Source organism: Dendropsophus ebraccatus, chromosome 11, assembly GCF_027789765.1.
Source record: "Dendropsophus ebraccatus isolate aDenEbr1 chromosome 11, aDenEbr1.pat, whole genome shotgun sequence".
NCBI classification, from domain to species: domain Eukaryota; kingdom Metazoa; phylum Chordata; class Amphibia; order Anura; family Hylidae; genus Dendropsophus; species Dendropsophus ebraccatus.
The window spans coordinates 98,969,626-98,986,779 of record NC_091464.1 but is presented as its reverse complement, the minus strand read 5'-3'; the positions used below and the strand labels follow the sequence as shown (position 1 = coordinate 98,986,779).

General features: G+C 54.0%; 1 protein-coding gene across 1 annotated transcript in view; it reads right to left on the bottom strand.

Moving 5' to 3' along the window:
• Positions 1-7,030: 7,030 nt before the first annotated feature.
• ATP1A1 (ATPase Na+/K+ transporting subunit alpha 1) overlaps positions 7,031-17,154 on the bottom strand; it is a 12,874-nt gene continuing 2,750 nt past the window's right edge. Inside the window, exons 2-23 of the mRNA XM_069945780.1 lie at positions 13,163-13,273; positions 12,986-13,045; positions 12,699-12,902; positions 12,509-12,622; positions 12,288-12,422; positions 12,087-12,204; positions 11,740-12,008; positions 11,455-11,653; positions 11,162-11,271; positions 10,950-11,084; positions 9,674-9,866; positions 9,418-9,593; positions 9,201-9,337; positions 8,973-9,123; positions 8,732-8,900; positions 8,490-8,644; positions 8,292-8,415; positions 8,064-8,209; positions 7,831-7,961; positions 7,656-7,757; positions 7,445-7,536; positions 7,031-7,338 (exon numbers count right to left, since the gene is read on the bottom strand). Coding sequence (XP_069801881.1) covers positions 7,310-7,338; positions 7,445-7,536; positions 7,656-7,757; positions 7,831-7,961; positions 8,064-8,209; positions 8,292-8,415; positions 8,490-8,644; positions 8,732-8,900; positions 8,973-9,123; positions 9,201-9,337; positions 9,418-9,593; positions 9,674-9,866; positions 10,950-11,084; positions 11,162-11,271; positions 11,455-11,653; positions 11,740-12,008; positions 12,087-12,204; positions 12,288-12,422; positions 12,509-12,622; positions 12,699-12,902; positions 12,986-13,045; positions 13,163-13,273 — 3,060 coding nt within the window. The 3' untranslated portion in view covers positions 7,031-7,309. The remainder of the gene's footprint in view (positions 7,339-7,444; positions 7,537-7,655; positions 7,758-7,830; positions 7,962-8,063; positions 8,210-8,291; positions 8,416-8,489; positions 8,645-8,731; positions 8,901-8,972; positions 9,124-9,200; positions 9,338-9,417; positions 9,594-9,673; positions 9,867-10,949; positions 11,085-11,161; positions 11,272-11,454; positions 11,654-11,739; positions 12,009-12,086; positions 12,205-12,287; positions 12,423-12,508; positions 12,623-12,698; positions 12,903-12,985; positions 13,046-13,162; positions 13,274-17,154) is intronic.

The window sequence follows — 17,154 nt, the reverse complement described above, 5'->3', positions numbered from 1 at the left end:
GAGGGACCAATCTGATAGTCATCATTGGGTGAGGGACCTGTCACCTATCACAGGACTTTCTGGGTTTCTCCCTGTAGTTGATCTGGAAAAGAGAGAGATACTACAAGTCTTGTGCTGTGACTAGTCTGACATAAAGCGCAAAACGCATATCCAGCATCACTCCTGTCCATCACCCCTGTCCGCCACCACTGTCTGATCGCCCTGTCCATCACCCCTGTCCGCCGCCACTGTCTGATCGCCCTGTCCATCACCCCTGTCCGCCGCCACTGTCTGATCGCCCTGTCCATCACCCCTGTCCGCCGCCACTGTCTGATCGCCCTGTCCATCACCCCTGTCCGCCGCCACTGTCTGATCACCCTGTCCATCACCCCTGTCCGCCACCACTGTCTGATCGCCCTGTCCATCACCCCTGTCCGCCACCACTGTCTGATCGCCCTGTCCATCACCCCTGTCCGGTGCCACTGTCTGATCGCCCTGTCCATCACCCCTGTCCGCCGCCACTGTCTGATCGCCCTGTCCATCACCCCTGTCCGCTGCCACTGTCTGATCGCCCTGTCCATCACCCCTGTCCGCCGCCACTGTCTGATCGCCCTGTCCATCACCCCTGTCCGCTGCCACTGTCTGATCGCCCTGTCCATCACCCCTGTCCGCCGCCATTGTCTGATCGCCCTGTCCATCACCCTTGTCCGCCGCCACTGTCTGATCGCCCTGTCCATCACCCCTGTCCGCCGCCACTGTCTGATCGCCCTGTCCATCACCCCTGTCCGCCGCCACTGTCTGATCGCCCTGTCCATCACCCCTGTCCGCCGCCACTGTCTGATCGCCCTGTCCATCACCCCTGTCCGCCGCCACTGTCTGATCGCCCTGTCCATCACCCCTGTCCGCCGCCACTGTCTGATCGCCCTGTCCGCCGCCACTGTCTGATCGCCCTGTCCATCACCCCTGTCCGCCGCCACTGTCTGATCGCCCTGTCCATCACCCCTGTCCGCCGCCACTGTCTGATCGCCCTGTCAATCACCCTGTCTGCTGCCACCGTCTGATCACCCCTGTCCGCCACCCCTGTCTGATTGCCCTGGGATGGTCTGTAACAGCAGAGTGATAACCTGCTGGCTGAGAAGTGGCATGACAGGAAACAGGTGTACATGCTCAGCACCCTGCATGCAGACAGCTCAGCAGTGATACGGGAGAGGGGGGGGGGCGTCACCGCTGAGAGAAGTAACCGGCCTGTGTCTGCCATTACAACCTCTTCATGGGAGGTGTTGACCTGCCAAGACCTTGCGCGGCAGCCATACCTGGTGAAACGGAAAACCAGGGCCTGGTATAACAAGGTGGCACTCTACCTCATACAGACTGCAACCTACAATGCATGGCACTCTACCTCATACAGACTGCAACCTACAATGCATGGCACTCCAGCTCATACAGACTGCAACCTACAATGCATGGCACTCTACCTCATACAGACTGCAACCTACAATGCATGGCACTCCAGCTCATACAGACTGCAACCTACAATGCATGGCACTCCAGCTCATGCAGACTGCAACCTACAATGCATGGCACTCCAGCTCATACAGACTGCAACCTACAATGCATGGCACTCCAGCTCATACAGACTGCAACCTACAATGCATGGCACTCCAGCTCATACAGACTGCAACCTACAATGCATGGCACTCCAGCTCATACAGACTGCAACCTACAATGCATGGCACTCCAGCTCATACAGACTGCAACCTACAATGCATGGCACTCCAGCTCATACAGACTGCAACCTACAATGCATGGCACTCCAGCTCATACAGACTGCAACCTACAATGCATGGCACTCCAGCCCATACAGACTGCAACCTACAATGCATGGCACTCCAGCTCATAGATTGCAACCTACAATGCATGGCACTCCAGCTCATACAGACTGCAACCTACAATGCATGGCACTCCAGCTCATACAGACTGCAACCTACAATGCATGGCACTCCAGCTCATACAGACTGCAACCTACAATGCATGGCACTCCAGCTCATACAGACTGCAACCTACAATGCATGGCACTCCAGCTCATACAGACTGCAACCTACAATGCATGGCACTCTACCTCATACAGACTGCAACCTACAATGCATGGCACTCCAGCTCATACAGACTGCAACCTACAATGCATGGCACTCTACCTCATACAGACTGCAACCTACAATGCATGGCACTCCAGCTCATACAGACTGCAACCTACAATGCATGGCACTCTACCTCATACAGACTGCAACCTACAATGCATGGCACTCCAGCTCATACAGACTGCAACCTACAATGCATGGCACTCCAGCTCATACAGACTGCAACCTACAATGCATGGCACTCCAGCTCATACAGACTGCAACCTACAATGCATGGCACTCCACCTCATACAGACTGCAACCTACAATGCATGGCACTCCAGCTCATACAGACTGCAACCTACAATGCATGGCACTCTACCTCATACAGACTGCAACCTACAATGCATGGCACTCCAGCTCATACAGACTGCAACCTACAATGCATGGCACTCCAGCTCATACAGACTGCAACCTACAATGCATGGCACTCCAGCTCATAGATTGCAACCTACAATGCATGGCACTCCAGCTCATACAGACTGCAACCTACAATGCATGGCACTCCAGCTCATACAGACTGCAATCTACAATGCATGGCACTCCAGCTCATACAGACTGCAACCTACAATGCATGGCACTCCAGCTCATACAGACGGCAACTTACAATGCATGGCACTCCAGCTTATACAGACTGCAACCTACAATGCATGGCACTCTACCTCATACAGACTGCAACCTACAATGCATGGCACTCCAGCTCATACAGACTGCAACCTACAATGCATGGCACTCTACCTCATACAGACTGCAACCTACAATGCATGGCACTCCAGCTCATACAGACTGCAACCTACAATGCATGGCACTCCAGCTCATACAGACTGCAACCTACAATGCATGGCACTCCAGCTTATACAGACTGCAACCTACAATGCATGGCACTCCAGCTCATGCAGACTGCAACCTACAATGCATGGCACTCTACCTCATACAGACTGCAACCTACAATGCATGGCACTCCAGCTCATACAGACTGCAACCTACAATGCCTTTGTGTTCCAGAAGTCACAGGGGGCGCTCACATTTTTGCAGTTTCTGGAGAAGATGATTGAGTGTCTCCTGTTTGATTCCTCTGCCCCTCGGCAGTCCTTTGAGTCTGAGGACGTGGGTGCCCTCTCCCATAGACGGACAATAAAAAGAAAGACTCCTCAGAAAGCGTGGTGGATACACAAAGTGTGATTGAACGCTCACCTTTGATGACTGTGCAAAGATAAGGCACAACTCTCCACAGCGCATATATAATATAGTGACCAGACCACAGCTTCTCCAATGAAGTCATCACTGGGAACAAACAGTTACACTCCACTCCAGAACATAGGTAAAGTCGGGCGCAGGTCACGCCAGGTGTCAAAAGTAAAACCTATTTATTAAAACACACAACGTGTTTCGAAACCGGACTGGTTTCTTTATCAAGTGTGATCCAATGTGTGTGTAATTCACACTTGATAAAGAACGAGTTGTGTTTTAATAAATAGTTTTTACTTTTGACACCTGGCGTGACCTGCGCCCGGCTTTACCTATGTTCTGGAGTGTTGTGGGGTGTAATAGACGGGCAATGACACACTGCTGCCTGATTTGCTTTGTGTTAACATACCCTTAACTATCCAGCACATGTGCAGTGTTCACACAGGTGATGAATAAGAGAAACCCTGCCTGGGGCATTCCTAAGGAGGGTGGGGAGGAGGGACGGGGAGGCAGTGCAGGCCTAGGGTACAGACACTCTAGGCCACACCAATTTGACACAGGGCTGCAAGTTTAATTTTTTTTTTTTTTTTAGGAATAACTGCATCACCTGCCGAACGGACTCCAGGACAGATCTTGGATTAAAAGCAGCTATTCGAAGGTACAAGTGGTTTGGGGGGGGGGGGGGTCAGTTTGTGGGTACAGAGTCGCTTTCAGCCTCAGGTGTCTCCTCCTGCACCTGCCATGGCCGCGGCCTCCCCTTCAGCTTCAGGTGTCCTCCCGCACCTGCCATGGCCACGGCCTCCCCTTCAGCCTCAGGTGTCCTCCCGCACCTGCCATGGCCACGGCCTCACCTTCAGCCTCTGCTGTCCTCCCGCACCTGCCATGGCCACGGCCTCCCCTTCAGCCTCAGGTGTCTCTTCCCGCACCTGCCATGGCCTCATCTTCAGCCTCAGGTGTCTCCTCCCGCACCTGCCATAGCCGCGGCCTCCCCTTCAGCCTCAGGTGTCTCCTCCCGCACCTGCCATGGCCACGGCCTCCATTCTTCCCGGCCTCTTCTCCTCATTGTGCCTCTGTTTTCAGTCTCTCGTCTCCTGATTTGGCTTTCCCTGTCAGAGACGTCAGCAGCACCTGGTGCCAGGAGCGTCCCTGCTTCACTGCCGTATATAATGAATCTATTGTTACCGCCATGGGACTGCTTAACCCTTTGGCTCCTGGAGGGGGAGCATTGACTCTCCAGCCACCAAGGACAACACATAGCTATAGTGAAGTCTCCCATGGGTCTGTGTGCCCATCCCGCGGCTGTGAGGATTACAGGATTACCACGTGATGTATTATTGAGAGACTTTCCATGAGTCTCTAATTCCAGCCTGAGGCGGCTTCACCTTCTGCCGGGAACTCACAGACCTGTATGGAAACCAGTGACTAAGAGGCCATTACACTAGTATAGTGCGCCACTGCTCCGGACCCTAAAGCATCATGTGTTCTTTATAGATAGTACCCCCACCCGGGCCGGCACCCCCCTCCTCCGCCTCCCCAAGCTCCACACACTTTCCTCACTGGGAATTTTCTCACACGTCAGGGAGGAATTTTCCACTCTGGGGTGGGAATTGTCACTGTCAGCGTCTACAGCCTCATTCTCTGGGGGGCTCTCCGGGAAGCTGGGTAGTTTATACTACCCATAATCCCTCTATAGAGAAGCTTCATCTGAGATAATCCTGCCGCTCAGCACAGGCCTGATATGTGGTGACAATGTGTAGCGTCATCCCAGTCGGAGATCATCCATGACCCAGGAGTCATCGGGGTTATTGTGTGCCGCCTCAGGCTGCATCCACCAGCTCTACACCACTCCGACCACTAAAGACCAGACACCGGACACTCCGACCACTAAAGACCAGACACCACACACTCCGACCACTAAAGACCAGACACCACACACTCCGACCACGGACACTGCGACCACTAAAGACCAGACACCACACTGACAGCAGACACTCCGACCACTAAAGACCAGACACCGGACACTCCGACCACTAAAGACCAGACACCACACACTCCGACCACTAAAGACCAGACACCACACACTCCGACCACGGACACTGCGACCACTAAAGACCAGACACTCCGACCACTAAAGACCAGACACTACACACTCCGACCACTAAAGACCAGACACCACACTGACAGCGGACACTCCGACCACTAAAGACCAGACACCACACTGACAGCGGACACTCCGACCACTAAAGACCAGACACCAGCCCTACACCCCACTGACAGCGGATAGTGGCTGCAGTCATTAAGATTGCGCAGCACTGGAGGGAGAGGTCCAAAAGAGGCGTAAAACGCAGTGATAAGGTCCTGCTGGTCTATCAGATAGGTGCGATGCTCTGCAATGGGTGGAGATGTATCTGTCCAGTAAATGAGCAGTGACTGACCTTACTGATCCCGCAATTACACATACAGAGCTCAGGATTCTGCCCCCGAGTGGATCCAGGACACTGGGAGTCCCTACATTCTATCCAAAGAAGTAGTGGGTACAGGGATGGTGTCCTGCAGGTCTCAGGGTCAGCGTGCAAGTCTCCACATTACATAGTGATCCCAGCACAACCCACACCGCAAGGTGTTAACTACTTCTATCACGTGACTTTATGCCCCTGCCCAGCCAGGTTGCCCTGATCCACCACAGCCAGTAACCCCTGCCCTGCCAGCATAACCAGGGGGAGTGCCCCGATCCACCACAGCCAGTAACCCCTGCCCGCAGGTGAGCACTACATACACGCTCCCTCTGTACAGTGCTGTGGACTATGTTGATGCTATATGGAGACTACTGGAGAGTGACCAGTCCAGCCCAGGAGACTTCTGTTACAGGGCGGGGGAGGGGGCACCGCTGTAACCAGACAGGTTTCTCCGCAGATCCCTCTCCTGTCCTCTATCAGATCGGCTGCAGGTGTCCTTAGTGCAGCACTGCTCCTATATAGTCACCATGACCTGGTCCTGAGGACTAAGGAGCCCATAGGCTTTATACAGCGGTCAGTATTCAGTGTATAGGGGTCTCCAACACTGCCTCGACAGATTACCCCTTATGTCCTGGATGAGATAAGCCGCTGCCGGAGCAGTCTGTTCCCCCTCCCCATAGTACACAGGACGGATTCAGAAATATAAAGGTAAAATCCACAGAAAGGCCCAGAGACATGGCAGGCCTCTCATTCTGCTGACAACTGAAGGTCTGTTACACTGTACCAGTGTATTCATCCCTGAGCTGCACATTACTGCCCCGAGCTGAGGGTTTGTTACAATGATCAGGCTTTATCTACAGGGGCAGTCATCTGATCTGTGCAGCCCCCTCCCCCAGTCAGGCAGCACATTGTGGCCCCCACAGGAATCATAAGACGCTGGACAGAACAGATGCCCATTGTCCGCCACATCGTCCAGGCTCATGTAATATGTGATCAGCCCAGTATGGACGCACAGACACCCGACCTTCACCCTGTGGGGCAAATACACACACACAGCAAGTGTTACAGCGGGGGCCAGGTGTATACACACACCCTGCAGTGTGTACTCCATACCATGTTACCAAACTCTTCCACCAGCCAGAGCTGCGCTCCTAATTCTGCTTGAATAAGCAATATCCCGTGTCCTTACGCCTGCAACGTGACCAGGGTTCCATCAGACCAGACAGCACAGACCTCTGACCCCATCTTTATTTGTAAAAATGCAGATATATATATATATAAAACATCTCTGTGGACGTCGTGCTCCCTTACAAAAACTAAACCAGAGAAGGCACAATGAGAACTCTGAACAGGACGCACACAGGCGACTCTGCGCCCCTCGCCAAAATGCATCTTCTTTCACGGGAAACAGGCTGGACAGGTGCACGCAGGGTACGAGGGTGTGCAGGCAGGCGGCGGGCGGGGGAGGGGAGGAGGGCAATGTGTGAAATGTCAGGACAAACCGCGCTCTTAGTAATAGGTTTCCTTCTCCACCCAGCCTGGAAAAAACAAAACAGAAATCAGTCAGAGTATAGCGGTACACGCCATCACCGCAAGTGCCGACACTGACACTTCTGTAGCAGCAACGCAAGAGGAGAGACTCACCGCCAGGGCTGCGTCTGATTATAAGTTTACGAATTTCATCGTATATGAATATGATGAGCGAGTATGGGAAGGCACAGAACCACCATGTTGGCCTGGAAGACAGGAGATGCAGTTAGGTACAGCACAGCAGTACCCAGTGGCAGGTACAAAAGTACACAGCCGGCGTCTCTCCCCCCCCCCCCCCCCCCTCTCCCTGCCAGATGGCACTTACTTCAGCGGGTACATGCGAAGCGCCACGTCCATGCCTGGGCAGTATGACAGGAAGGCAGCCAGCGCAGTCTCCTCAAAAAGCCCGAAGATCAGGATCTTGTTCCTGTAGAGAAAGACTTCCTGTTAGATTCCCCCAGCTCAGTGGCACCCCCTCCCCCACACTGGCCCATACTCACTTCATGCCCTGCTGGAACACAGAGTTCCTCCTGGTCTTACAGATGATCAAGTCGGCCCATTGCACAATGACAATGCTGACAAAGAAGGAGGTATGACAGGTAAACTCCACAATCTTCCTCTGTTCATAGGTCTGTGGGAGGAAAGAAGGTGAGTAGGTCCCTACAGGAAAACACACCACCACTCCTCCTCCTCCTCCTCCTCCTCCTCACCTATACCCTGAGAGGACACTCACCCACTGCTGCCCGTAGCTGTCCTCCACATCGTTCACCCAGCGGTCATCCCAGTTCACTCTGATGCCCAGCAGAGTCCACGGCAGGAAGCCATTCTCCGCCAAGATGACAAAGTAGGTGAAGAAGCCACCGAGGGCCTGGATCATACCTGAGCGAGAATAGGAGGAGATGAGTGGATTATAACACTGGAGGAGGCCAGGTCATGTGACCAGCACCCACACCGCACTCACCAATCTGCCCGTACGCCATACTGATAAGACGCTCGTTCACTAGCTTGTCCGTTTTGGGGTTTCTAGGCTGACGTTTCATGATGTCACTTTCTGCTTGTTCATAAGCCAGGGAGATGGCGGGGACCTGAGGAAAGGAACGTGGTCAGCGTCTCCGCCCAATCATTCATCACCACAGTATAGGGAGCACCAGCTACCTACCATGTCAGTGCCCAGATCAATGCACAGGATGGTGACTGTGCCCAGGGGCAGAGGGATGTTGGCAATAATGAAGATGAGGAAAGGTGTGATCTCAGGGATGTTACTGGTCAGGGTGTAGGCAATAGACTTCTTCAGGTTATCGAAAATCAGACGTCCTGTGAGAAGGTAAAGGAAGGAGTGAGGGGTTGGGAAGTCACAGCTGGCACACTGCAGACAATGGCACCCAGGACACAGGTACTTACCCTCCTCCACACCAGTCACGATGGAGGCAAAGTTATCGTCCAGCAGAATCATATCAGCAGCCTGTTTGGAGACATCAGAACCTGCAATGCCCATAGCAATACCAATGTCGGCCTTCTTCAGGGCAGGGGAGTCGTTCACGCCATCACCAGTCACAGCCACAATGGCTCCCTACAAGACAGGAGGAAATTAGTCCCTACCCGCTCTCTCTGGGGGTATGAGCCGGAGGGCAACAACACCTACCTGTCTCTGACAACCTTCCACAATGATCAGCTTCTGCTGAGGGGAGGTCCTGGCAAACACAATCTCTGTGTGGTGGTGGAGAATGTCGTCGATCTGCTCCGGGGACATGTCCTTCAGGTCGGAGCCATGGATTACACAGGCTTTGGCGTCCCTGAGAAAAGCAGAGCAATGCTGAGTTCTCAGTGCTGACAGGAGGCCATAAAACATCTCGCATGTCTGACCACCTACCTGGGGTTCACCTGGTTCACCGGGATGTTGAGTCTAGCTGCAATGTCTTCCACAGTCTCGTTTCCTTCAGAGATGATGCCCACACCCTTGGCAATGGCCTTGGCAGTGATGGGGTGGTCACCAGTGACCATGATAACCTGTTACACAGCAGAAGAGAAGGTAAACCCAGACACGCCTTTCTAGGTCTACAGCACCATCAGTACCAGACATCACCCACCTTGATTCCAGCACTTCTGCATTTGCCGACGGCATCGGGCACAGCAGCACGAGGAGGGTCAATCATGGAGATGAGGCCGACGAAGCACAGACCCTCCGTTGGGAAATTTACGTCTTCTGTGTCAAAGTTGAAGCCTTCAGGAAATTGGTCGTCATTGAGAACCAAGTGGCAGAAACCTGCAGGAAGAAGGTGTGAGATGAGAGGGATGCTGGGAGATAACATGGCCAACGAGGCGACAGGAGGAGGGGGGCCTCACCCAGGACTCTCTCTCCCAGGCCTCCAAGCTCCAGGTAAGCATTCTGGAAGGCATCCTTCAGCTCTTCATCCAGCGGCTGCTCTTTGCCCTGCAGAACGATGGTGGAACATCTGTCCAGGATCCTCTCGGGGGCGCCCTTCATCACCAGCAGGTAGCGGGACTCGGAGGGGTTAGCATTCTTGTGTACGGACAGCTGTAGAGGAAAGGAGAGACAGACATCAGGATCTGTACTCTGAGGTCAGGACGCCGAACACACAATCTCTGGCTTTACTGGCCAGGATAAGCCTCAAGGAATGTCCAAACTCCGAGCGAGCTAAATCCACAGCAAGCGGCTTATTACCGAAAGTGCAGGAGAAAGCCGGCTAATGGGATTAAGGCACCCTGCCGCGAAATGTAAGACTGACTGTACGTCCGGGGGCCAGGAGCTGACAGGACCGCACCGCCACCCACAGACTAAACAGCCCCATAAGGGCCCCCACATATACCGCCCTAGAACAGATCCTACATATCCGATACAGAGTACAGTACCTAAGGGACCCCACAATCCTGTGTAATAAATACTGTTTAGGGGCCTATAGGGAATCCCATACATTATGTACAGGCCTAGAAGCCTCCTACAATATCGAGTACAGCCTTATATGGGACCCTGTGTACGCCGAGGCCTGGGTCACGTGCTGCCTGCCATGCGGATAAACTGAGACGCGATCTGTATGGTCAGCAGTCGGGATGGATGACGACTGTCTCCATACATTCCACAACCATGGCCGTACACACGCAGGGTGGTAGCGTATGAGCTCAGCCATGCGGCACGTTGCAGCATCGGCTCACACTTAAGATTACAGGTTTATTTTAAGCAGACCTCACAGATGCCGGCTGACACCTCCTGCTCTCCTCAGGCTTTATCCGGCCGCGTGGAGAGGAAACAGATGCCAACATTCATCTGTTCTGAGGCCTACAGCAACGCCATGTCTCCCAACCAGCCCCTGGACTGTATATACCAAGTATAGGAACCCTGTGTATATTTATCACTATATGCAAATATATGAATGGACAGTACAAAGACCTTTGTAGTGATCTTTTTACTACTAGGCATATAACCATGACAAGGTGGCATCCCTTTTCCTCCCTGTGATGGGGCAACTGGCATCTGCCTCATAAGGGGTCTTGCCTTCCTCTGGATCAACACAATAGGGTTATACTGTAGGATGAACTTGTTGGACTCTGTCTTCTTCCAACCTTATTAAGTGCAGGGTACAGGATCCAGCCCTCGGCTCACCTGGTATTTGTTGGTAGAGTTGAAAGGGATCTCCGCTACTTTCTGGTTCTTCTCTCTCATGTCTCTCACAGATCCACAGCAGAGCTCCATACACTTCAGAAGAGCAGATTCAGAGGCATCCCCAGCGACATCCCTCTACACAACACAAAGAGAGTGAGGCCTGCAGACAGGGGCACACCGCAAGAGAACAATCCAGAACCCGAGAGACTTACCTTCAGAATAGGAGTGTTCTCCTGACCAGCCTGGAACACTGCACGGTTACACAGGCCGGCGATACGAGCGAGGGCTGTCCATGTGGGGGAGCTCTTATCAAAGGAGGCACCTGAGGGGAGAAAACCAATGAGCACTTCAGTCTTACAACACCTGAGGCCCAACCACCCCATCTACTGCAAAGTCCCCCCCAGACCAGCCGGTATCTGTTCCCTACCCCATCTACTGCTTCCCCCCCCACCCCCAGAGGACCTGCCCCTCTATCACCACATCCCAAACACTAAGATAATCATACCACTCTGATTCTCTGTAGTATCGGCTTCATGAATCTGGTTATCAAACCACATGTGCGCCACAGTCATTCGATTCTGAGTAAGGGTCCCGGTCTTGTCAGAGCAGATGGTGGAGGTAGATCCGAGGGTTTCCACAGCTTCCAGGTTCTTCACCAGACAGTTTTTACGAGCCATTCTCTTAGCAGTTAGTGTAAGGCACACCTATGGAACAGGACCATTAGTTTGGGAGAACTGACAGGTGGTAGGACTACTACCCTGCCCTGGCACAGACTACACAGACTACTCACAGTGACAGTAGCCAGGAGACCTTCAGGCACGTTGGCGACAATGATACCAATAAGGAAGATGACAGCCTCAAGCCAAGAGTACTGCAAGATGAGCGACAGGATGAAGAAGGTGACACCCAGGAAGACTGCCACACCGGTGATGATATGGATGAAGTGCTCAATCTCAACAGCGATGGGGGTACGGCCACCCTCCAGACCAGAAGCCAGGGTTGCGATACGTCCCATGACGGTGCGGTCACCAGTGTTGATGACTATACCACGTGCGGTTCCTGTTGAGGAACATAAGTGTCACCTTATAGCCAGCTCAGGCCACAAACTGTGCTGCCATACCTCCCAGCATCACGCACCTTCCACACAGTTAGTGGAAAAGAAGGCGATGTTTCTGGTCTCCAGGGGGTTCTCATTTGTGAAGTCAGGAGATCTTGTCTGTGGCTCCGACTCTCCGGTCAGGGAAGAATTGTCCACCTATTGGGATTGAAGAGGTGGTGTGACGCAACTGACACTACAGAGCTGAGAAAGTCATGAGGTTCATGTGCAGCTCCCCTCACCTTACAGCCGTGGGCTGAGATGATCCTGAGATCGGCTGGGATCCGATCACCCCCCTTTACTTCCACCAAGTCTCCCTGGACCACATCTTCTGCATTGATGCACAACTTTTCACCATTACGGATCACCAGGGCTTGCTGTGAAAGACAAGGACAGGACAAGTCAATACATGCACCTATATACATGATAGAACAGTAGCAGCAGAGACCAGTAAGGGGCGCACCTGAGGCACCATGTTCTTGAAGGACTCCATGATCTTTGAGCTCTTTGCCTCTTGGTAGTAGGAGAAGCAACCGGTGATTATGACGACAGCGGACAGGACGATTCCGAGGTAGAGCTGAGTGGTAGAAGAGGACACGTTACATAGAGAACCTGACCCCGGGGATAGGCCTGAAGGTGGCGCCACTCCTTACATTATCATTTTGTGGGTCCTCCTCCGTGGCAGCCTGAATACCATACGCCAGGAAGCAGAGAACAGCTCCGATCCACAGCAACATGGAGAAACCCCCGAAGAGCTGGCGGCAGAACTTCACCCATTCCGGAGTAGTGGGGGGAGGAGTCAGGGCATTCGGACCATCTCTTGCCAGTATTTCAGCTGCCCGGGCTGTTGTGAGCCCCTGTAACAGGAAAACATCTGAGTGTCGCAACCCCACACAGGGCAACAAGTGCACAGCACCCCCCACGGCAGCCGCCATCTTACCCGGGTCAGATCGGTGCCATACTTGCGGTGCAGCTCTTCTAAGGTGATTTTATGATCATCCTGTAAGAAGCAGAACAGGAGAGAGAGTCAGGGGAAGGTGCAGGCCTGTTCAGGGGATGCGAGTACACAGGGGACCACCATGTGCTGCAGTCCCACGTAAGGACATCTGACACTTACCATACTAACTTCCTTCTTGAGCTCATCCATATCCCGATCCTTCCCTTTGCCCTTCTTCTTCTTGCCGCCATGTTCAGAAGTGGCAGCGGGCTCATATTTATCACGTCCGGCCTGCAGGAGACAACACGAGTGGTCAGAGGCATCGCTGGGCACATCGTAGATTATACAGAGGAAGGTGCCAACATCTAGGATTACAGCCGGCGGCCTTCGGCCCTAGATATAAGAGATGTCACCTTGCCTGGCGCTGCCCATTAACAAGGTGACAAGTGATAGCCGAGTGCCCGCCAGCAGCCACACTATCCTGCATCACTGTGGCTGCCAGCTCCGCACCAGTTTCTATAGCAACTGCCTGGCACTGGTTCAGGACCCTCTACTATGTGCGGAATGTGCAGCCGCCACAGGGTTAATGCCGCTCGGCACCCCCACCAACCCAGAACCACCAAGTCATGTGCTGCAGGAACAATGTGCCAGAGCAAAAAAGCCAGACCTGGCAGAAAAGGGAAGGAGGGGGCACCGCAGATCGGGGAGATGGCTGCAGCACTTTGCCGGCCTCTGCCATGTGGACGTGAGTCACACACCATGGAGTGCTGACAGGGTTAATCTACTGACCCCCTATCCCCCCCCCAACTCTGCAGTCACAGGACAGGGAGGGCAGTTTCCGTAATCTGCAGCCACTGTTTCCATTACTCTGCTCCCACCAGGGCCACGCAGCCGCCGAGACTCCCGGAAGAGACAACCGTAATGAGAGCTGTAACCCTTACAACGCTGGAGACTCCCGGAGGGAGAGCTGTAACCCTTACAACGCTGGAGACTCCCGGAAGAGACGACTGTCCCGCTCTTCTGTAATTTGCTGTATCAATTAATTAACTAAAATACTGAACATGGATTCAAAAACGCAGCAAATGACGTACATGTGAGCTTAGGGGAAGCCTTTAATACCAGAGACCACCCTGATCAGTCACTTCATCAAATGACAGGACCCCTGAGGCCATCTGTACCCCATCCGCATCACTTACTGCACCCCAGTGACAGGACCCCCTGTACCCCATCCGCATCACTCACTGCACCCCAGTGACAGGACCCCCTGTACCGCACCCGCATCACTCACTGCACCCCAGTGACAGGACCCCCTGTACCGCACCCGCATCACTCACTGCACCCCAGTGACAGGACCCCCTGTACCGCACCCGCATCACTCACTGCACCCCAGTGACAGGACCCCCTGTACCCTACCCGCATCACTCACTGCACCCCAGTGACAGGACCCCCTGTACCGCACCCGCATCACTCACTGCACCCCAGTGACAGGACCCCCTGTACCCCACCCGCATCACTCACTGCACCCCAGTGACAGGACCCCCTGTACTGCACCCAGATCACAGGATTCCTGAGGACACCTGTACGGCACCCTCATCACTTACTGCACCCCAGTGACAGGACGCCCCTGAGGACACCTGCACCACTTACTGTGCCCCCAATGACAGAACCCCTTGAAGCTGCCAGTACCAAACCCAGATCAGTAACCACATCCCAGGGTGCCCTCCGATGCTACACATGCCCTGACCACGCCGCCTTCTGTCATAAACCTAATAACTTAATTACCTCAGTAGCAGAACTCTCAGACAAAGCCCAGAGGTGCTGACTCCAACCACGACCTTGTCCAAGGTCACAGGTGGGATGGCGCAGATGGCACACCCTATATGCCACCAAAAAGATGGTGTGCCAGAATCACAGCAGACGAGTTGCGTCACGCTGCCCCCTCCCAACATGGTAGTCAGAGCAGGGACATGTACCTGCACATCACCCAGTGGGGGTGGGCACTAACAATGGAGCAAAGTCCTGTAATCCGATCATCTCCGCACAAGAACAAACTGTTCACTGGCACCAGACTCCTGGGAAGACAAAGGGAAGCCTTGTGCCCAGGGACGCCTCAGGTGTATGTCACTATGAATGCCCACAGGGGAGGGGGTGCCTCCATGACAGGGAGCGATTGGGGGGGGGGGGGGGGGGTGTGGGACACAGCAACGGGCATCTGTGCCATCACCAACCACAGAAGATCTCACCCTAATGGCTACAAATGAGGGGAGGTCAGGCCTTGTACTGCAGACACTGCAGGCATGAGAATGGAGTCCCGGAGGTCAGGTGCAGAGGATGCCAGTCCTGCCTGCAGCCTCAGGGCACAGGAGCCGTGCCAGGATCACACACCCTGGGAACAGCACACACCTATAGGAACATTACACAACCTGACACATTAACTCTGTAAGCGCCTCACAAGCTGTAACCAGGGGCCACATAACACCATCGGGGAGGAAGCTGGGCGGGCACCGGCGACAAGTAACCATCAGGCAGATATCACCCTGTGTAATAAGACACGGCCAGCAGCTGATTACACGGTCGCCGCTAGTGATGCCCACACGATTATCACACTGTAATAGACCTAGCAGATCGCCATGGCCCCTGTAATATGGCCTTAAGTGTGCGGCCCCCCAGATCCAGATCTACAGGGGCCAAGTGTGAAGCAGGAAACGTCAAGGCTGATGCCCCAGGTCATGTGACAGGAACCACAAGGTATCATAATCCCCATCTCTGTGGGGTCACTGTGCTTGTGAAGTGCCAAGGGACCAGACCTACAGAGGCGGTCAGCGACCAGGGGACCCCCACACACAGCAGTATACAGAAGGTATCAGGATGTATACTGCACTGTCCCCTCATCTGTCTATACTGAGCAGGAGGGCAGGCGACACAGTATAGAGGGAGGGCAGGCAGGACAGTAGAGAGGATAGCGGACAGGAGGGCAGGCGGCACAGTAGAAAGGATAGCGGACAGGAGGGCAGGCGGCACAGTAGAAAGGATAGCGGACAGTATAGCGGACGGGAGAGCAGGCGGCACAGTAGAGAGGATAGCGGACAGGAGGGCAGGCGGCACAGTAGAGAGGATAGCGGACAGTATAGCGGACGGGAGAGCAGGCGGCACAGTAGAGAGGATAGCGGACGGGAGAGCAGGCGGCACAGTAGAGAGGATAGCGGACAGGAGGGCAGGTGGCACAGTAGAGAGGATAGCGGACAGGAGGGCAGGCGGCACAGTAGAGAGGATAGCGGACAGGAGGGCAGGCGGCACAGTAGAGAGGATAGCGGACAGGAGGGCAGGCGGCACAGTAGAGAGGATAGCGGACAGTATAGAGGGAGGACAGGCGGCACAGTATAGAGGATAGCGGACAGTATAGAGGGAGGGCAGGCGGCACAGTATAGAGGATAGCGGACAGTATAGAGGGAGGACAGGCGGCACAGTATAGAGGATAGCGGACAGTATAGAGGGAGGACAGGCGGCACAGTATAGAGGATAGCGGACAGTATAGAGGGAGGGCAGGCGGCACAGTATAGAGAATAGCGGACAGTATAGAGGGAGGACAGGCGGCACAGTAGAGAGGATAGCGGACAGTATAGAGGGAGGACAGGCGGCACAGTAGAGAGGATAGCGGACAGTATAGAGGGAGGACAGGCAGCACAGTATAGAGGATAGCGGACAGTATAGAGGGAGGACAGGCGGCACAGTATAGAGGATAGCGGACAGTATAGAGGGAGGACAGGCAGCACAGTATAGAGGATAGCGGACAGTATAGAGGGAGGACAGGCAGCACAGTATAGAGGATAGCGGACAGTATAGAGGGAGGACAGGCAGCACAGTATAGAGGATAGCGGACAGTATAGAGGGAGGACAGGCAGCACAGTATAGAGGATAGCGGACAGTATAGAGGGAGGACAGGCAGCACAGTATAGAGGATAGCGGACAGTATAGAGGGAGGACAGGCAGCACAGTATAGAGGATAGCGGACAGTATAGAGGGAGGACAGGCAGCACAGTATAGAGGATAGCGGACAGTATAGAGGGAGGACAGGCAGCACAGTATAGAGGATAGCGGACAGTATAGAGGGAGGGCAGGCGGCACAGAATAGATCAGGGGCACATAATTGGCAGTATAATATATATGTGTGT